The sequence below is a fragment of the Hyperoodon ampullatus genome, assembly GCF_949752795.1.
Source record: "Hyperoodon ampullatus genome assembly, chromosome: 15".
NCBI classification, from domain to species: Eukaryota; Metazoa; Chordata; class Mammalia; order Artiodactyla; family Ziphiidae; genus Hyperoodon; species Hyperoodon ampullatus.
Window position 1 is genome coordinate 68997520 of NC_136928.1, and position 22404 is coordinate 69019923.

Below are 22404 nucleotides of genomic sequence, written 5' to 3' on the forward strand. Positions count from 1 at the left end.
TTTAATGTATCATTTGAAGCTTGTGTTTTCTTATTTATTTTCATTTTGGATGATCTGTCCATTGGTGAAAGTGGGGTGTTAAAGTCCCCTCTATGATTCTGTTACTGTTGATTTCCCCTTTTATGGCTGTTTCCATTTGCCTTATTTATTGAGGTGCTCCTATATTGGGTGCATAAATATTTACAATACTTATGTTTTCTTCTTGGATTGATCCTTTGATCATTATGTAGTGTCCTGCTTTGTCTCTTGTAATAGTCTTTATTTTAAAGTGTATTTTGTCTGATATGAGAATTGCTACTCCAGCTTACTTTTGATTTCCATTTGCGTGGAATATCTTTTTCCATCCTTCACTTTCAGTCTGTATGTGTCCATAGGTCTGAAGTGGGTCTCTTGTAGGCAGCATATGTATGGGTCTTGTTTTTGTATCCATTCAGCCAGTCTGTGTCTTTTGGTTGAAGCATTTAATCTACTTACATTTAAGGTAATTATCGATATGTATGTTCCTGTTACCATTTTCTTAATTGTTTTAGGTTTGTTTTTGTAGGTCTTTTCCTTCTCTTGGTTTCCTGCCTAGAGAAGTTCCTTTAGCATTTGTTGTAAAGCTTGTCTGGTGGTGCTGAATTCTCTTAGCTTTTGCTTGTCTGTAAAGGTTTTAATTTCTCCATCGAATCTGAATGAGATCCTTGCTGGGTAGAGTAATCTTGGTTATAGGTTTTTCCTTTTCATCACTTTAAATATATCCTGCCGCTGCCTTCTGGCTTGGAGAGTTTCTGCTGAAAGATCAACTGTTAACCTCATGGGGATTCCCTTGTGTGTTGTTTGTTGCTTTTCACTTGCTGCTTTTAATATTTTTTCTGTGTATTTAATTTTTGATAGTTTGATTAATATGTGTCTTGGCATGTTTCTCCTTGGATTTATCCTGTATGGGACTCTGTGCTTCCTGGACTTGATTGACTATTTCCTTTCCCATATTAGGGAAGTTTTCAACTATAATCTCTTCAAATATTTTCTCAGTCCCTTTCTTTTTCTCCTCTTCTTCTGGGACCCATGTAATTCGAATGTTGGTGCATTTAATGTTGTCCCAGAGGTCTCTGAGACTGTCCTCAATTCTTTCCATTCTTTTTTCTTTATCCTGCTCTGCGGTAGTTATTTCCACTATTTTATCTTCCAGGTCACTTGTCCGTCCTTCTGCCTCGGTTATTCTGCTATTGATTGCTTCTAGAGAATTTTTAGTTTCATTTATTGTGTTGTTCATCATTGTTTGTTTGCTCGCTCTTTAGTTCTTCTAGGTCCTTGCTAAACTTTTCTTGTATTTTCTCCATTCTATTTCCAAGATTTTGGATTATCTTTACTATCATTACTCTGAATTCTTTTTCAGGTAGACTGCCTATTTCCTCTTCATTTGTTTTGTCTGGTGGGTTTTTACCTTTCTCCTTCATCTGCTGCGTATTTCTCTGTCTTCTCATTTTGCTTAGTTTACTGTGTTTGGGGTCTCCTTTTTGAAGGCTGCAGGTTCATAGTTCCTGTTATTTTTGGTGTCTGCCCCCAGTGGGTAAGGTTGGTGCAGTGGGTTGTATAGCCTTCCTGGCGGAGGGGACCTAGTGCCTGTGTTGTGGTGGATGAACCTAGATCTTGTCTTTCTGGTGGGCAGGACTGCGTCCAGTGGTGTGTTTTGGGGTGTCTGTGCACCTATTATGATTTTAGGCAGCCTGTCTGCTAATGGGTGTGACTGTGTTCCTGTCTTGCTAGTTGTTTGGCATAGGGTATCCAGCACTGTAGCTTGCTGGTCATCGTGTGGAGCTGGGTCTTAGTGTTGAGACGGAGATATGTGGGGAGAGCTCTCGCTGATAGATATTACATGCGGCCAGGAGGTCTCTGGTGGTCCAGTGTCCTGAACTCGGCCTTCTCACCTCAGAGGCTCAGGCCTGAAAGCCAGCCGGAGCACCAAGACCCTATCAGCCACACGGCCAGGTACGTGGGAGTTTCTTGCCTTTTGGGAAGTCTGAGGTCTTCTGCCAGCGTTCAGTAGGTGTTCTGTAGGAGTTGTTCCACATGTAGATGTATTTTTGGTGTATATGTGGGGAGGAAGGTGATCTCCACGTCTTACTCCTCTGCCATCTTGAAGGTCCTCCCCATTATTCCTTTTAATCCTAAGCAAATTTGAGTTTAAGTCATCATTTTAAAAAACAGCCCTGTTGATGTCCCTAGTTTGCTTTGAAAAAACCTTACTGACACCTCACTGCCTCCTGGATAAGGTAGTTAGCCAGACGAGGTGCTGCTTATCAATCCACCCCCTGCCTCTCTTTCACCTTCATTCCTGATCCCTCCTACCCCCACAGACCCCGTCCCTCAGGATGCCATGGATTCTTTTTAGATATTGCCCCAGTGCCACAGGGGTTGTACCATTTACACTCCCGCCAGCAGTGTGTAAGTCCATCTTTTTCTCCACAGCCTTGCCAACAGCACATGATCTTACATTTAGGAATTTTTGCCAATCTGAGAGATGAGAAGTGTTATCTCAGCATAGTTTTGATTTGCATTTCTCTTGTTTTGTGTAGGTGAAAGTGGTATACTTCTCTTCTTTGTTTATGCTGTTAGCTCTCACTGAAATGCCAGTAACCCCACCGACCTTCTTTCTCTCCTCCAACAGAGGCCTCATATTTCAAGTCACAGCTAAATATCTCCTTGTCTTTATGCTCTGAATCTTTCAATGTAGGATTAATTGTTTCCTCTTCTACAGGCCCTGGCCTGTTACATCTAGCTCACTTATGCCCTGAGGGATGCACCTTGGTCTCCTTCAAATTTAAATCCCCATTACTAACAGTGTCTGGAAAATCATCAGTGATTCCCAGGTACTTGGATTTGAGTAGTGGTTTTAAATCTGTTATGGCATGAGAAAGTATCTGGGCTTGAATTCTAACTGCAAGCTTAAAGCTCATGGATGTGATTGCAACCTTGTTGTTTTCACTGATATTATTCCATAATTTTCTCAAATGAGACAACCTTTGCAATGAGGAAAATACCGAATTTCAGAATTTTTGAAGACTTTTCCCATTTTTTAAAAAAAAGCTATAATAAATAAAAGTATCCCGATAAAAAGCACAGCAACACTATATTGTTGTGTCATTACAAAGTACTCTAATTTTCAAAGTCCAGAATAAATCTGTGATATGATTCAGTATCTTATAATAACTGAAAGACTGACCCATAGCACTGGTCCTGTAACCAGTTAATGTGTGTTTGCTCTTGTCAGACAAAGTATTTCTGTAACTTTACACAAAAAGTTTGTATAAAAACATTTTAATCTGAAAGATTTAAAAAATGCTGTTTTTAAGTCTTTTAGCTAAATGTCATACATTGTTTAATTGATTACCAAGTAAGTGATAGGGCAATGGATAAGAAATATTTCCCTGTTGCCCATAAGAAAATAGGAGTTTTGTTGTTTTTGTTGTTTTGGGCTGCATTGGGTCTTTGTTGCTGTGCACAGGTTTTCTCTAGTTGTGGCGAGTGGGGGCTACTCTTTGTTGCAGTGTGCGGGCTTCTCATTGCGGTGGCTTCTCTTGTTGCAGAGCACAGGCTCTAGGCACCCAGGCTTCAGTAGTTGCAGCACACAGGCTCAATAGTTGCAGCACGCGGGCCCTGGAATGTGTGGGCTTCAGTAGTTGCGGCACGTGGGGTCATTAGTTGTGACACACGGGCTTAGTTGCTCCGTGGCATGTGGGATCTTCCCGGACCAGGGATCGAACTCATGTCCCCTCCATTAGCAGGTGGATTCTTAACCACTGCACCACCAGGGAAGTCCCAGAAAATAGGAGTTTTTAATGGAAAAGATGAGATTGGAAATTGCAGCTATGATGACCTAATGCTAAATTATTTTACTTGTTTTCTCACGTTATTTTAGTGATACTGGATTTCTCACTTTTACGAGATGATTTCTCCCCTCTTTACAGGAAAGTTGTAGCCAAGAGTGGAGGGAGAGAAGTCAAATGGCATCTAGACTAATAATTGTCAGTGTTGATGATTAGAATAACAAAGCGTGGGGAAGTCGACAACAAACAGAAACACTGGTTTCTAAGAAAAATATGAGAGTGCATACAAAGATAAAAACAGGCTCAGTGTTTTATTGAGGAAAGCATAAATAAATCATGGTGTTTTTGCTCAGTGGATGAGGCAGCTGTTAAAATGGTTAGAAAAGAAGACCTTGTAGCAAAACAAAGTATTTAATAAAACATTAAGTGGGGGATTCCCTGGTGGCACAGTGGTTGGGAATCTGCCTGCCAATGCAGGGGACACGGGTTCGAGCCCTGGTTTGGGAAGATCCCACATGCCGCGAAGCAGCTAAGCCTGGGTGTCACAACTACTGAGCCTGTGCTTCAGAGCTCACGTGCCTCAACTACTGAAGCCCACACGCCTAGAGTCTGTGCTCTGCAACAAGAGAAGCCACCACTATGAGAAGCCCACGCATGGCAACAAAGAGTGGCCCCGACTCGCCACAACTAGAGAGAGCCCCCGCGCAGCAACAAAGACCCAACTCAGCCAGAAATAAATAAATTTATTAAAAAAAGAATAAACGTTAAGTGGAAAGACAGATTATATATTTTTATATATCCTATGTACATAATTATATAGAAACATGCATTTGGAGGGAAATACAGAAAAATGAGAATTGTGGCAAGAATGTTCATTACTTGCAGTTTTATTATAGTTTTTGTTATAAATATTCTGTTGTAAAAAATAAAGAGAAATGCAAAGAATGTGTTCAACTCAGGAGCAAAACCAAAATAAAGCAAAACAAAAAGGTAGAAGAAAAGAGTGAAAGAGTCTGTCTTTCACATAGTTATTTACTGAGTCACGGAATTTTAGAGCTGGGAATTCTGTCCCATGAGTTCTCAAACTTTCTGGTATCAGGACCTTTTTACACCCCTGACAATATTTGAGCACCCCAGAGAGATTTTGTTTATATGAGTTATATCTATCAGTATTTCCATATTAGAAATCAAAACTGATAAATTATAAAATATTAAATCATTTAAAAAGAACAATGATAAACCGATTACATATTAACATAAATAATATATTTTATGAAAAGTGGATATTCCAAAGCAAAAAAATGTAACGAGAAGAATGCATTGTTTTATATTTTTTGCAAATTTCTTTAATATTTGGCTCAGTTGAAGACAGCTGGGTTTTCATATCTGCTTATCCATTCAATCTGTTGTGATATGTTGTTTTGGTTAAAGTATGGAAAGAAAATCTGGTCTCAGACAGCTGTGTAGTTGGAAAAGAGAGGAATATTTTAAAAGCTTTTGCAGATAATTGTGGATGTGCCACGTTGCCTCTGGAACATTCCACTGTACAGTCATGAGAGAATCAGATTGAAAAAGGCAAATAATGTCTTAGTATTATTATGAAAGTAGTTTTGACCTCATGGGCTCCTTGGAAATGTTTTAGCAACCTTGCAGGGGGACCTCTGACCATACTTCGAGAACCACTGCTCTAGCCCTTGAGAGATAAGAAAACTGAAACCAGGATGTTAGGTGATTTCCCCCAAATCACGTAGTTAATGGAAGACAGAGCACTGGGACACAGTTCTTCTGGTTTCATTCCTCATGCTTTTGGAGGACTTCAAATTATAGTATGACTTAGGACAACTTTTGGAAACTGATCCTGAGCGTATTTATGAGGGAGTTCTGAGATATCAAGTATAATTCCTTTTCATCTTGAAGATTTAAAAAACCACAAAAAACTCCATGATAGGTGAATCAAAACTTTTAGGGAAAGTATCATTAGGATTATAAGCGGATTTGTAAAAGTGTAATTTTTAACAAATATAAGATGATACAGAAACATTAATTTAAACATTACATTTATGATAAGTGATATAATACAAACGTATATTAACCACCTTTGACTAGCTAAAAACTTCCTAGCATCTTCTTTCTCAATTTTAAGTAGACACTTTTAATTTCATTTTGGTTTATTGCAGTTATTTGCATATCCATTATAAGAGGCATTTTCCATGTCTGAACCTCCATTCAAATGCTGGGTGACTTTCTGTTTTTATTTTTAACGTTGCTCACGCATTCCTCCCAGATTCCACTGAAATCTCAGAAACGTTAGTAACTTTGATGCCTGAGATGGAAAATACTTTGGAAAACTTTATTTAGCCTATTCGAGTAGGCATTTCTCAAACTACACCATCAATGCATAGCGATGTATAAGGGCCTTTGGATGGTAACTTCCTACTGTTATCACCCTCATTTAACCCTCTTACATATATGTGAGAACCTCTCCCTCCCTCCATTCAGTGCTGGCCTGCAGTCTTTGTCCTGGATCTGAGACTTTCCTTCAGAATTCTTCAGCAGTAGTCATTTGAAGGACACCTGAGTTGTAGTCCTGATTTTGGTAGGACCTTTACAAATGATTTAAATGCGTCATTCCTTTATTATCTCATCTGTAAAATGAAGATAGTAATACCTAGCCTATTTATTTTTTTCATTTCATATGTTTTATTGAAATATAGTTAACTTACAATATTAGTTTCAGGTGTACAACATAGTAATTCCATCCTAGCCTATTTGTCTTATACAGTTGTTTTAAGACTCAAATAAAATCATGTAAGTGGAAGTGCATTTGAATATAGCAGTAGTGTATAGGATAGTGTGTAGCAGTGTCTGTAGTAATGCAAAATATTATTTATTTTGCTATAAAATTTCCCATATAATTCGTTACAACTTGGTTGGGAGAATCCTAAGTTAACTTAATCTTAGAGTTCAGAGATATTTGAAAAATATGAAGTATATTTGTTGTTTTTTTTTCTCTTCACAGAAAAAGGTAATGCTAAATATGTTTTTAGACACCATGATGGCCGATCCTCCCCCCCAGTGCCTTGTCTGGCTACCTCTCATGCATAGGCTTGCCCACGTTGAGAATGGTAAGCAGAACTTTTATCATTCAGTTCCCTGTGCTATAGGAAGTATATGAACTGACAGTATTTGTAATGTCCTTAGTTATTATCATTGAAAATTACAGTTGACACTTGCTGGCACTCCATCATTTGAATTTGTGGTTTTAGCTTTCAAAAGAGGAATATTTATTTCTCAAAAAAAGAAAAAAAAAGGAGGGAAGACTTATTACTTAGATAGGATACCAAGAGGTAGTAATACCAGGTCAGAAAACTTTGTGGTTCAAACTCCAGGCTTTTCCCCCCAAGATTCCAGATGGTTGTTTTCTGCTTAAACCCACCTGACTTAGCCATGACTTCCTTTAGTTTATTAAAAGCATAACTCCAATAAACTGTATATATTCAATATCAACCACTAAAACTATAAAATTTTGGAATAGTTTAAAAGAAAATAGCCAAGATAGAATTTGGTACTGGGTTTCACCCATATTCAGTTTTTTCCTTTACTGCTGAATTACTCTCAGTATCCTTCCCAAGTGGTTTGACTTAAATCTTTGTATCACTTGAAATTGAAATGGTACTTATCTCTTAGTAACTACTTAGGTTTTTCTGCTATTGCTATCAGTTTATCTCCTTGTTTAGGTTGTTTGAGTTCATTAAAGGAAAGGTCCTAGCTTTTCTCTGGAAGTTCCCTTCTCTCAAGGCTCCTGCCTGTCTCTCCTCATTCCACAAAAGAGAAAGTGATAGCTGAGTGGCACTAAAAAGCAGAGTCCTCTTTTTTCATTTTGTAAGAATGAGAGAACGCTACCGTACTCTTTTTATTTTCTCTCCCTCCTACTCATACCTTTTTTTTTTTTTTTTTTAAACTTCTCAGCCTTTCACCCAGTCATGGCTTTAGTTCACAAGTCCTTAGATTCAAGATTATTTTCCTAAAGTCCTGGAATCTCTTGAGTAGACTAAAACAGCTAAATTTTTAAACAGGATTTTTGGATAGAGATTTATGCTGTTAAATTATTACATTGTTGGTTCTTTTGAGGGACAATACCTTTATAGCACTAAATGTTTTTGTAGTTTCATATCCAGCTCATTTTCATAAAATCATTTTATATCTACTATCCCAAGTAGAGAGGATCTCATTTGTCGAGATCTAGTGTTATCCATATGAACATTTTGTTGTGACTTTGTATGTAGTATATTATTTATAAATTACATTCTTATGTGATTAACACTTTCATTATTCCTTAGAAATATTTTGATAACAAAAATTTAAATTTCTTAGAGGAGGTGTGTCCTTAGGATTTCTCATTCCAGATTTTGGTTTTCTGTTATTCTTTAGTGATCTTGTTGTATTATTTTTCTCACCTAGTGCTCAGGTTTTGTTGTTGTTGTTTGTTTGTTTTGAGACTTGATTCTCTAGTTAATATGCATTTTTGGAAGTAGGACTAAAAATCCTTATAATTGAGACAACACTGCCTTTGTATACACAGTGCTAGAAAGAGTTGTTCAAATGAAGATTTGAATATTATATCCCTCTTTCCTTTGACTTCCATTTCTTGTGTTCAGAATTGAATTGCCAGAGGAACAATCGTGCTATCAACATTTAAAAGTATAAATAACAGTCTGTAATATACAGTTGTGCACTTATTGCCCACTTCCACTGAGTTAACTGGACTTTCAGGCTATAAGAGAATCCCAGTAACCCTATAAATCCTGGCTGCCAGCTGGCAGTTTTTCATGAGGTAAGATGCTGTGTGAGGTGGAGAAAGGAGTCTCAGGTCACCTGAGTTTCCCTCTCTCCAAATCACTGCCCCTTCATTGGTTAGAGTACCTTATTTTATGCCAATACTTGGAACTCTTACCTAAAACTAGTATTTTGATATGGCTAGCCTTACTTTTTTACCAGTAACCATTTGCACCCAGGTATGTAGTAGTATTTATTTATTTATTTGTTTACTGGCTGTGCCGTGTGTCATGTGGGATCTTAGTTCCCCAACCAGGGATCGAACCAGTGCCCCCTGCATTGGAATCTCGGAGTCTTAACCAGTAGACTGCTAGGGAAGTCCCTGTAGTATTTAGTTCAGCAAACATTTGGAGGCCTTCAGTCCAAAGGACTGTGTGAAATACCACTTGCAGGTAGCAGAGACATAAAGCATGTCGTACTGGCTCTCACAGATTTTATGTTAGTGAAGGAAACATATGTCCACAACTAACAATATACATCTCTTAAAAAAAATAGGTTTGGAAGAGAAATTTAGGAATGAGGGTGTCTCTCCTCCTTACTTGTTTATTTACCTAAACTTTGAGACACGAATGTCATTTTAAAGAAGGAAATTGGTTATTTTCTCAGGTGGATTGTAATCTATTCTAAATGGAAAATTTTGTTGTTTTCTTTTTATTCCAGTGAATGGCTGGTTAGATTAACTAAATTGAAGACAATTTAGATTCTTCACTTCTAGTTTTGTTTTCACCTTTGCTTTTATGTTAAATTTGGTTTTCCACTGTACTGACTTTATTCTCCAAATGAAAATGACTTCTTTCTCCCTCTGGTCCCCTCTCCTCCCTGCCCTTATCCCTCAAGTCTTCCACCCCGTGGAGTGCTCCTATTGCCGGTGTGAGAGTATGATGGGTTTCCGGTACCGATGCCAGCAGTGCCACAACTACCAGCTCTGCCAAAATTGCTTTTGGCGTGGCCATGCCAATGGCCCTCACAGCAACCAACACCAGATGAAGGAGCATTCCTCTTGGGTAACTGCTTTGTGTCTCAGTCTGTGTCCCCAGCGGTTATCTGTTTCATCTGTAACAGCACCAGGGCCACTTTTCTGATAGATGCCTATCAAATAAGGATGTGGTGTCATAAAATACTAGCCCTTACATTTATGATGGGGCTTGCATATATGTTGTGCTTCATCACTTGATTTGAAAAGGAGAGTTTTTAAAGTTCTAGGAGATGGAGATATTATGACCTTTGACATGGTCCCTTTTATTCAGTAAAATGGAATGTTGCAGTGCTCCCTTTCCCAGTGAAAAGTGTCTTCTTTTTTTTTTTTTTTTTTAATTAATTAATTAATTTATTTATTTTTGGCCGTGCTGGGTCTTCGTTTCTGTGCGTGGGCTTTCTCCAGTTGCGGTGAGCGGGGGCCACTCCTCATCGCGGTGCGCAGGCCTCTCACTGTTGCGGCCTCTCTTGTTGCGGAGCACAAACTCCAGGCGCGCAGGTTCAGTAGTTGTGGCTTACGGGCCTAGTTTTTCCGTGGCATGTGGGATCCTCCCAGACCAGGGCTCGAACCTGTGTCCCCTGCATTGGCAGGCAGATTCTCAACCACTGCGCCACCAGGGAAGTCTGAAAAGTGTCTTCTTTTAAAACTGTACAAGGGGGTACCACCCCCACCCCAGAAGACTTACTCTCTGAGCTTTAAGGAAGATTTAAATTTCTTTTTTTCAAGCAAACTTTATTCATGCTTATAGGGTTTAAATGTTGCAGAGAAAGCTGCATGATATGAAGGAGTTAAATTTTTACCTCTCTAAAGTTGGGTAGTATTTTACAATTGTAAAATTGTAAAACGGATGTCTTTACTTTCAAAAGCCATCTTTTAAATAACAGTATTTGGGTAGAGGTCAATGTCTGATTTTTCTGTGGTGTTTATAAATCATGTAACAAGTTTAGCATCAATCATTTTTTCTTCCCTTCTCTCAGTTTATTTCCAGAGTTTAAAAAATGTCATATTTTTATTTCCTAAATTGTTATAGCCTCGCTTTAAATCCTTTTCCTCTAGCTTTTGTTTGTTGGCTGGTTGGTTGGTTTGCTAAAAGGTAGAAAAATATATAGGGTCATAAGTATAATTCAGGATCTAGGTTCTTAAGCCCAGTCATCCTACTAGACTTTAAGTATTAGAAAGCTTCAATAAGGAGAGTTTTTTTTCCTATTTTCTTTTTTTTTTCCTAGTTAACCGTCTTAAAACTCAACCAAGAAAAAAGCAAATAAGTTTATATCAGGGATTAGTTAAAAACAAGAAACAAACTTTAATCAAGTGTATACTTTACTTCCTACATCTCTGATAATGTGTTAGAGATAATTTTTTATTAGATGGCTTTTCAGTTACAGCTAACCCATAAAATTTTGTTAAACTGAACCTCCTATCCTGGGTCTTATGTTGTAAATTCCAGTATTTCTTTTGGTTGAGGAGTCATTATTTAAAATTTTTTAAACAAGCAAGGGGAAAACAAAAAATAAAGCCCAGTAGTTTATTCTCTTTTTCATTGACTAGAGAGAATTTATAGATTTTCAAATTGTTACTTTTTCTTCTTCTTAAAGTACAAGTATCCCCCTGTGTTAAATGACTTATTAATATTTTTCAACTGTTTTTTGTTTAGAGTCTAACTCTTCACACTGAGAAAGCTCTTTGCCTTATTACCTTTCATAATGATTGGATTCTCTGGAATGTGTCTACTGAAAGTTCTCTTTCTAGATGTTGGGGCTAGGAGGATGAAGAACTTCTTTTTCACCTTAGTTTGAACTTGCTCATTTAGCTAATTTAAAACCCTTATAGAAATGGGAATTTTACATTTATTTAAAGATAAGTGACTGTTTGAATATTGCTTTATGATTTACAAAGCAGTTTTTCATATACTCTGTTGATCTATAACATACATAAAGGAAAGTACAGAATCACAAGTGAGTTCTTATATTTCTGTTTGATCCTCACAACACTCTTGTGAAGTAAGTCTTATTGCCATTTATTGTTATTTTTATTTCAGCTTTGTTATTTTTTTCTAGTTTATTAATTTATTTTTGTTATAGTGACTTAAGAGTTCAGGAAAAATCAAGTATTATTAGCATGCATAATTTTGAAGCTGGTATCATAAAAGTATTAGTTCTGAATTTTGATGAGTATTTGCATTATGATGGTAGATGCATATTGGTAAGGTCTTTTACGTGTCTGTGTGTGACTTGTTAAGACTAGGACTCTGTGTGCAGTGCCCTTGTTCTTTGAGGAAGATATGGATGAATTTTGAGGCTGTCGTGAGTAAAGAAATTTCCACCTAACAAAAAAATGTGTAATCAGTTTAATAGTAATTTCTTTGAAGTTTGTCCATTGTGTTTGTACTAAAATTTTGAATGAATGTTTCTCTGTGTTCACAACAGATGGATTTAGTGTGCATTTAACCAGGTTGTATATGAATTTGCATTGTAGATTTGATATGTGTAGTGTTGGTGCTTGGAAATTTATTTTGATTTTTCCAAAAGTTCTGTTTAATGTTTTATCTAAGTAACTATGCAGTATAATTCACCATTCTTTTATTCATCAATCCATTCATTTGTCTTTATTACAGGAAAAAATGCCATATGGTACCATACCTGTAATTCATTCTGTCCATTCATTATTTATTCAAAAGATATTTTTTGAGCACCTGCTATGTCCCAGGCACTGTAAGAGGCTTGTGAGATACATCTATGAACAAACTAGACAAAGATTCCTGCCTTGGTGGAGCTTAAATTTTAAGGGTGTTAAAGAGACCACTAGGGCTCATCAACATCACTGTTTTCCTGTTCTTGCTGGGCACACATCTAGACTACATTTCTCAGCCCCACTGTATCCAAAAGGACCATGTGAATAGCTGTTACCAGTGGAATGTGATCAGAGTGATATATGTCTTCCCAGAACAAGACAGTTAATAACTGGGTGCCTTTTCTATCCTCTCTAGCAGCTTAATGGAGAGAATTTCATTAGAACCCAGAGAGGGTGAAACCATAAAATGAAAGGAAACTGGGTCCTTGAACAATGGGTGGGGAGGAATATCCTGCCAACCTGTGTGACTGATGGAAGCAAGGGAGAAACTTTGTGTTAAGCTACTGAGGTTTTAGTTTTTGCTACAGTGGTTGGTACTGGAAGTAGAATTCTGTTAAAACAAAACCTTAAAATCTGTTTCATTGTCTTAGCAGTCAGGTAGCATGCTGATGAGGACACTGATGTTGGAGTTGGGAAAGACAGAAACCCAAGTTCTGCAGTGGTGACCAATTTGGTACATTTGTCATCCGTGGTAACTTGGAAGACTTGCTTCATGCCAAGCAAACTCTAGGTCAAACGTTGGAAAAGGTCAGAGTGTGTGTTGACTCTTATTGGTAAGGTATTACATGAAAGAGATGAGCTTAGGAAAGAATTGGCTAGCTTTCAAGCAAAAAATGAAAGGGAATAGAGAAAGTTCTGAGAGTTGGGGCAGTGAAAGGAAAAACAGACTATTTCTAGAGAGCAAGAGATAAGAGTTGAGAGAGGTTTTGAGCATCAAAGACCTAGTAAATGTTCTCAGTTGAAAGAAAAATGTGACAGTCCTGTGGCAAAGATCAGATGAAGTGTAGTTCTTGCTGCTCATCAGAATCATCTTGCTCCCACCTTCATAGCTTCTGATTTAATGGGTCCAGGGTACACGAAACCTGGACACAGGAAGTTTTTGAAAGTTCTGTTTTGCAGCCAAGGTTCTGTTTTGCAGCCAGAGTTGGAAACTGCTGACCTATTGTTTCATGTGGCCTCCAGGTGGCTTCTGTTAGTTGAAAGCAAGAGGAATGGAGGCATGTCTGGGGAAGAACTTTGTGTGTGGTTACTGGCACATGGAACCGACTGGAAACAAATAGATCAAAGGCCTGCTAAGTTTTTGAGGGAATTCTGTTGGCAATGGAACCATGAGCCTGACTATTACAGCTCTAAAATCACTTTTTAAGGACCCAGAACTTGCCCTGGAAAGAGATGGGTTATGAAGGTTTTACGGCCCCTCAGGAAGGCGTGCCAGAGCCCACATGGCCAAGGAGACTATTGGATAAGGAAGAACCTTCTCCTCCTGTCCCACTCTTGTATATTGGGACTGGGGAGAGCAGGTGCAAATCACATGCCTTTTCAGTTCATAGGTTGTGTCTTAAGGAGCTGCACATGGTCTTGATGAAGGAAACTGCCAGAGCCAGAGGTCCTGCACTTGTAGTTAGATGTGCTGACTGAATGGGGCTTCAGGTTTGCTTCTGGGCGGTGGGAGAGGTTTGAGTGTGTTCTTTGTGTAGTGAAAGTGAGCAGAAAGATAGTTAGTGATTAGAAGTACTTACCAGTATCCATGTATTCCTTTTCTTCTGGATATATAACTAGATTATATAGCCACCCTCCTTGTAGCCGGATGGGCCATATGACTAGTTCTTACCAATGGAATGTGTTTGGAAGTCATCTGTGTTACTTCTGGGTCAAGGTAGTTTAAAGCAAGTGTGTCTTCTCCATTCTTTCTGTCTTTGCCCTTCCCACTCCCTATGTACACCAGCCCAAATGAAAGGATCTCTGTTAGTTAACACAGGCAGAGTCCTTAGATGAAAGGAGGCTGGGTCCCTGGATTCATGGATCAGAGCCCCTCTTCCAGTTTACACTGGACTCTCACATGAGCAAGAAATCAGAAAAAGGAATCAAGGGTAGGAGTGGGGATAGTCTTATAGGCCTTGTTGAGAAAGTGAGATTTGAGCAAAGTCTTAGATGTCTGCTTGCAGACATCTGGGGAAGAGCAGATGTTTTCAGGATCGTGGCCGTACAGCAAGAGTATGCATGTGAATTCAGGGAACAGCAAAAAAGCCAGAGTAGCCAGAGCAGAAGGAGCAGCAGGAAAGCTGTAGGGAGGGGGTCAGAGAGGTGGCAAGGGCCTTGCTGGCCATTGTAAGGGCTTTGGCTTTTACTCTGAGTGAAAGGAGGAATCTTTGTAGAGCTTTGGTTAGAAAATAGCTTGAATTGATTTATATTTTAAAATGATCAGTCTGGATGCCATGTAAAGAGTAAACAGTGGAAGGAAAAGATAGAAGCAGACCATTTCAGAGAGATGATTGCAGTAATTAAAACAAGATATGGTAGGATGTTAGCAATAGAGGTGATGAAAAGAGCTGAATTAGGATATACTTCATAAATCTGCTTCATGGGTCGGATGTGGCTTGTGAAAGGAAAGGAGTCCAGGGAAGCGCTAAGATTTTGTCCCAAACAGTTAGAAGGATGGAATTGCCATCTGCTGAGATGGGGAAGGTTTGGGCTAAACATCATTTAACAGTGATATAAAAAAACCACCACCAACAACAACACTGTATCAGGATCTTCCTCCAAATCTGAATCATTTAAATATGGCAATAAAAATCCTACTAAATATTATGCATAGGGCTTCCCTGGTGGCACAGTGGTTGAGAGTCCGCCTGCCGATGCAGGGGACACGGGTTCGTGCCCCGGTCTGGGAAGATCCCACGTGCCGCGGAGCGGCTGGGCCCGTGAGCCATGGCCACTGAGCCTGTGCTCCGGAGCCTGTGCTCCGCAGGGGGAGAGGCCACAACAGTGAGAGGCCCGCCTACCGCAAAAAAAAAAAAAAAAAAAAAAAAAAAAAAAAAAAATATTATGCATAGTTTGAATAAGGTATTATTTTAAAAAGTATAATTTAATAGAAAACATGATAGTCTCTGTGACTGAATGAACCACTTAAACAGAAGTCCTTGTTCAGATCATAAGGCTGGAATGGTCAACAGGACCCACCTCTGTGTGGGCCTCTGAATGTGGCTTGTGCTTTTCACAGCATGGAGGCATTATTTTAAGAGAGAGCATCACCAGAGGAAGCAGCTGGAGGACCACCATCCCTAGAGAGCTATGGGGAAGCTGCAAGGCCTTGTCTTAGCTGGCTGTAAAGTTATGCAGCAACATTCTGCCATATTGTTGGTCACAGTCTCTAAGGCTGGAGGGAAGGAGAAGGGACTTCACCCCATGATGCTGGGGTGGCGGTCAAGTCCATCACAGTGGAGCAAGGGTGGTGAGAGAGATCCCTGCAGTTATGTTTGGAAAATACAGTCTGCCACCCAGAGGATAAAGCCGTACATTCTGATCAAGGATTTCCGTTCAGCCATGGAGACTATCATGTTTTTCTACTACATTAGTACAGTTCAGTGGCATTAAGTATATTCACGTTGTTGTGCGACCGTCATCACCATCCATCTTTGGGACCTTGTCATCTTCCCGAACGGAAACTCTTAACCCTTTCCTGATACGCAAGGAGGGCTGGAGATAAACAAGACTGCTCCCATTCCCTGCCTTCCCCCTTGCCTTACATTCAGGTGTCCACTTATTCTGGTCTTCACTTTACCAAGAGAAATTTGACCAATCCCCATGTGGTTACTGCTCCATGGCAGGAAGTGTGTATGTGTATACACAATACACTTGTACCACAGTACAGTTTGTTGTCAGTAGAGGTAGTTATATAACTTAGTTGATGATACGGAAATTTCCCCTTTCTTCCCAGCAGATGGCAGACTCCACCTCTGAACAAAGTTACTTATCCCGTTCTTCAAAATCTGTAAATGACAAAGTATTGGATTTGTTTAACAATCTCTATTAATATTATTGCTTTTTTTTAAAGTAAATGTTAATGAGCAACTCACATATGTCCAGTGTAGTTGTTTGGGCACTGATGATATTAGATCATTTACTTTAAGGAGTCAGAAAATTATGTTGTTATAGACTTGGAACAATTAAGACTGTTGACTTTGTCAGAAGCAATGTTTCATTTTCATGTGATCACATACCTCTCCTCGCATCTCTAGAATTCTAAGAGATAATGTGTATTCATTGAGGAAAAGATACACTTCTTGGCCATGCCCCTGTTCAGTTCTAAATAGTTACATGTCATAGTTAAATAGCTACTTTGTACATGGTGCAAAACTAGGTAGGACTATTTTTTTAAAAGGCATAAGACAGTATTCCTACTTGTAGCAAGTTACAGCAGGAGGTAAGATACACACATGAAGAAAATTGAAACAAAAGATACAAAATCTAGTCCCTTAGGTCAGTGCCCCACACTCCTCAGAAAAACTGTTGAGACTTGCCCACTGTGGCTCTGACCTGTTTTGTTTGGTTTTTTTTTTAACATCTTTATTGGAGTATAATTGCTTTACAATGGTGTGTTAGTTTCTGCTGTATAACAAAATGCATCAGCTATACATATACATATGTCCTCATATCCCCTCCCTTTTGCGTCGCCCTCCCACCCTCCCTACCCCACCCCTCTAGGTGGTCACAAAGCACCGAGCTGATCTCCCTGTGCTATGTGGCTGCTTCCCACTAGCTATCTATTTCACATTTGGTAGTGTATATATGTCCATGCCACTCTCTCACTTCGTCCCAGCTTACCCTTCCCCCTCCATGTGTCCTCAAGTCCGTTCTCTATGTCTGCATCTTTATTCCTGTCCTGCCCCTAGATTCTTCAGAGCCTTTTTTTTTTTTTTAGATTCCATATATATGTGTTAGCATACAGTATTTGTCTTTCTCTTTCTGACTTACTTCACTCTGTATGACATTCTCTAGGTCCATCCACCTCACTACAAATAACTCAATTTCGTTTCTTTTTATGGCTGAGTAATATTCCATTGTGTATATGTGCCACATCTTCTTTATCCATTCACCTGTCGATGGACACTTAGGTTGCTTCCATGTCCTGGCTATTGTAAATAGAGCTGCAATGAACACTGTGGTCCATGACTCTTTTTGAATTACGGTTTTCTCAGGGTATATGCCCAGTAGTGGGGTTGTCTAAGCATTTCTTTTAGCCCCTTGTCTTAATAGAAATTTGGCTTTCCTGTAGGTGTTCCACTTCTCTCCCAGCCCTTTCAGGTGGTGGCTATCTATTCTTCTACATCCACATGAATTTTTAGGGTTTGGGAGGTGAAATTATTGTTAGGGTAACCATATAATTTAGCATATAATCCAGACTCATGTGAGAGTAGAAGGGGACACTGTTAATTATGCAGGGACAACATGCGTAAACTGCGATTATCCTGGGTAAACTATTTATGGTCACTGTTTTAGTTTTCTTTTCCTGCATAATAAATAACCATAAACTTAGCAGCCTAAAACAACATAAATACGTTATCTACGTCAGAAGTCCAGGCAATGGCATGGCAGGATTCTCTGCTGTAGGTCTCACTGTGTTGAAATCGTGGTGTCAGCTGAAGCTGTAGTTATCATCTGGGCTTGAGGGTCCTCTTGTCATCTCACTGGTTGTTGGCAGGATTCATTTCTTTGCAGCTGTGATGATGAGGTCCCTGTTTTCCTGATAGCTGCCAGCCAGCGTGACTCTCAGCTCCCAGGGGCTACCCGCAGTTACTTGACATGTGGCCCTCATAGGCAGTTCACAGCATGGATGTTGACTTTCTTCCAGGACAGCTAGAGTGCATCTCTCTGAAACCTCTTCTGAAACCAGCCAGAAAGAAATGCTGCTTTTAAAAGGCTCACCTGATTAGACCAGGCCCACCTAAGGTTATCTTCCTTTTGCTGTATAACATAATCAGAGGAGTGATCGTTTATCATATTCACAGCTTCCACCTACATTCAAAGAGGAAAGGCTGATACAAGGATGAGGATTAACCTCAATTATAAGTTGAGGGTCAGCTTATAATTCTGTGAATGCTGACACCCTGGTTATTTTCCTTCTTGCATTCCTTCCTGCCACTTCTAGATCTTTACACCCTGAATCTCTTAGATTAAAAAAAAAAAATACAAGCAAGATGCTGCTTTGAGGATCATGTCATTTTAGCCCTGTTATCCTTCTTTTCTGGTGGCATTATCTCCTTCCTTTCTGGATATACTCCTTCACTGCTGGATGGTTTGGTACCTGATTGATGGTCACCTCATGGTGATTTCTGCATCTCTGTAGTCAAACCTTTTAAGACCTTGGCCACATGGTTTCTTGACTTCTTCAGCTCTGACACTCTTCTTCTCCACTGAACATCAGACATCTGCTCCCTCAGTTACACCCTGGACCTTTTCACCACCTCCAACTGCTCCTACTTCCAAAATCACTGATTTCGACATCCGATTCTCCTCTGATATCCCATTATCATTCCAGTTGACTTTTCAACCACTCTTACTAAGATCTTTTTTTTTTTTTTTTTGCTGTATGCGGGCCTCTCACTGTCTATCCGTCATTCCTTGCTTCTCTTTTCTTCTCTCCTTACCATTTTAGATATGACCCTTCATTCCTGTACCATAAACTCCATTGTCCTGTGACTTTTTTATCCATGTCTCTGTCAACTAAATTCACGGATGAACTAATTTATCTGCTTTCTGTAGTACTTCTGCAGAAATCCATACAATAGGACAGATTAGTATTACCTTAAGCTTCATGATCACCAACTACATGTTGATGCTCAGCATTGCAATCCTGTTGCATTTCTCTGATCACCTTGCTTTTCCATTCTTTGCAGTAGCCAGTTAAAGTCATAAAGGAGTAAAGTCTCCATTCTTTTTAAACCATCTACCCCAGCTCTTCCCTGTCTTTCAGTAGATGACCTCTTTTCTTACACAGAGAAAACAAAAGCCTTAAGACAGGAACCCCCTTAACTTTCTGCTGCCAGCTTCATTAACTCATTTATACATTTATGCAGCAAATTCTAATTCAGTACCTGCTACCTCGCAGACACTGTTCTAGGTGTGAGGTTACTTAGAAAAAGGCTAGGACAAAGTCAGTGCCTTCATGGAGCTTACTTTTTTTTTTTTTTGCGGTACGCGGGCCTCTCACTGTTGTGGCCTCTCCCGTTGCAGAGCACAGGCTCCGGACGCGCAGGCTGAGCGGCCACGGCTCACAGGCCCAGCCGCTCCGTGGCATGTGGGATCTTCCCGGACCGGGGCACGAACCCATGTCCCCTGCATTGGCAGGTGGACTCTCAACCACTGCGCCACCAAGGAAGCCCTTATGTGTTTTTTACCACAGTTTTTTTTAAAGTTAACTTTAGGAGAAAACGGGCAAAGGATCTGAATATACATTTCAGAAGATATACAAATGGCCAAGGAACATGTGAGAAGATGATCAACATTACTTAGTCATTAGGGAAATGACTAATCAAAGCCACAATGAGATGCCCCTTCACACCCACTAGGTTGGCTGAAATAAAGACTGACAATAACAAGTGTTGTTGAGAATGTGAAGAAATAAGAACCCTAATACACTGCTGGTGGGAATGTAAAATGGTACAGCTCCATTGAAAAACTAGTTTAGCAGTTGCTCAGAATGTTAAACAGAGTTACCATGTGATCCAGCAATTCCACTCCTAGGTGAGAATTGAGAATTCTCCTTTGAGAGTTGAAAATATATGTTCACAGAAAAACTTGTTCATGAATGCTTATAGCAACATTACCCAGAATACCTCAAAAGTGGAAATAAAGCCAAATGTCTGTCAACTGTTGGACAGATAATCAAAACGTGTTATGTCAACATTATGGAATATTATTAGGCAACAAAAAGAAGTGAAGTCCTGATACATGCTAAAACGTGGATGGAGCTTGAAAACATGCTAAGTGAAAGAGGCCAGACATAAAAAGTCACATAGTGTTTGATTCCATTTATATGAAACTTCCACAGTAAGCAAATGCATAGGGACCAAGTAGATTAGTGGGGTGGGCAAAAAGAGTATTGGGTTTCTTTTGGGGGTGAAAAACATCTTCTGAAATGAGATATTAGTTATGGTTACACAGCTGTTTTGAATATATTAAAACCACTGAATTGTAACTTTAAAAGGGTGAATTTTATGGTATGTGAATTGTATATCTCAATAAAGCTATTAAACATTGGTCAGGGAACATTTTTTTTAAGAAGTGACATTTGAACTGAGATTGGAATGACTAACTTGAGGTTGGTGGTTATGAATTCAAGGTCAGACCAGTCAGCGTAGTTGTCTATTTTACTTCTGCCCCTCGTTGTGTGGGTAGAGGAGCAGAGTGGGTGGAGTTGGGGTTTTGACAGAAGAGTGTGACAAAGGAGGAGGGTTGGCGAGAGAGGCTGGAGAGTATGCAAAGACATGAGTGTCGTAATGGGCTGTGGAATATAAGTCGGTTGAAGAGAGTAATGAGACCATGAGGGAGACAAGGGACTGTGTGAAGGTAGCAGGCTCGGTGGAGACGGGTCCCATCGGCGCTGAAGTATTGTTCGAGGGCACTGGAAGGAGTGATCTAGAGAGAGAGAAGTTGGTATGAGAGCGCAGTGCTTGACATGGAGATGTTAGATAATGTGCGGTAATTGGCAATACGGTGTTCTAGGACGTGACTTGAAGCTGGTGACCCACGCAGGGTGGGGGAACATTGTTGTAGGAGAGTTCAGGGAAGGCCACTGTATATGCTCCCGGAAGCTGCTGTAACAAATTACTGCAAACTTGGTGGCTTAAAACAGAAATTTATTCTCTCACAGTTATGGACACCACAATTTTATTTTAAAATTTATTTTATTGACATATAGTTGATTTACTATGTTGTGTTAACTTCTGCTGTACAGCGAAGTGGTTCAGTGATACATATATATATATACACACACATTCTTTTTCATGTTTTTTTCCACTGTGGTTTATCACAGGATATTGACTATAGTTCCCTGTGCTATACAGTAGGACCTTGTTGTGTATCCATTCTGTATGTGATAGCTTGCATCTGCTAATCCCAAACTCCCAGCCCATCCCTCCCTCCCCCCCCTCCCCCTTGGCAACCACAAGTCTGGTCTCTATGTCTGTGGATACCATAATTTGAAATCAAGATGTTAGCAGGGCCATACTCCCTCTGGAGGCTCCAGGGAAGAATCCATTTATATTAGTCAGGGTTCTCCAGAGAAACAGAGTCAATAGGGTTTACAATTACATAAGAAGTGATTATTATAAGGAATTGGCTCATGCAGCAGTGGAAGCTGACAAGCCTCAAGATCTGCAGGAGGAGTCAGAAAGCTGGAAACCCAGCAGAGCCAAGGGTGTAGTTCCAGTTTGAGTCTGAAGGCCTGAGAGCCAGAACTGATAATGTAGTTCCAGTCTGAAGGCCTGTAGGCTTGAGACCCAGGAAGAGCAGATGTTTCAATTCAGCTCCAAAAGCAGAAAATCCAGTATCCCAGTTCAAAGTCAGTCAGGCAGGAGGAATTCTCTCTTACTTGAGGGAGGGTCAGCCCCTTTATTCTGTTCAGGTCTTCAACTGATTGGATGAGGCCCACCCACATTAGGAAGACAAATCTGCTTTACTCGGTCTACCAATCTGTATGTTAATCTCATTCAAAAACACCCTCACAGGAGCACTCAAAGTAACGTTTGATCGACGATCTGGGCACGCTGTAGCATAGCTTAAGTTAGCACACAGAATTAACCATCACACCATTCTTTGCCTCTTCCACCTTTTGGTGGCTGTTGGCATTCCTTGACTTGTGGCTGCCTCACTCCAGTCTCTGCCTCCTTGGTCACATTGCCTCTTCCTCTTCTCTCTCTTCTCTGTGTGTCTATCTTATAAGGATACATGTAATTGCATTTTGGGTCTACCCAGATAATCCAGGGTAAACTCTTTGTCTCCAAATCCTTAACTCAATCACATATTTTGCCATAGAAGGTAATATTTACTCTTTTGACATATAGGGCAATACTCTCAAGTTCCAGAGATTAGGGTGTGGGCATATCTTTTGGGAGGTCCTCCATTCAATTGACCACAATAGTGTATGGGAAA

The 22404-nt window shown here is 39.7% G+C and overlaps 1 protein-coding gene across 1 annotated transcript in view; it reads left to right on the plus strand.

Annotated features, from left to right (window-relative positions):
- The window catches only part of DTNB (dystrobrevin beta), a 230399-nt gene that overhangs the window by 63649 nt on the left and 144346 nt on the right, over positions 1-22404 (plus strand). The window contains exons 6-7 of the mRNA XM_079720759.1: positions 6829-6934; positions 9483-9649. Coding sequence (XP_079576885.1) covers positions 6829-6934; positions 9483-9649 — 273 coding nt within the window. The remainder of the gene's footprint in view (positions 1-6828; positions 6935-9482; positions 9650-22404) is intronic.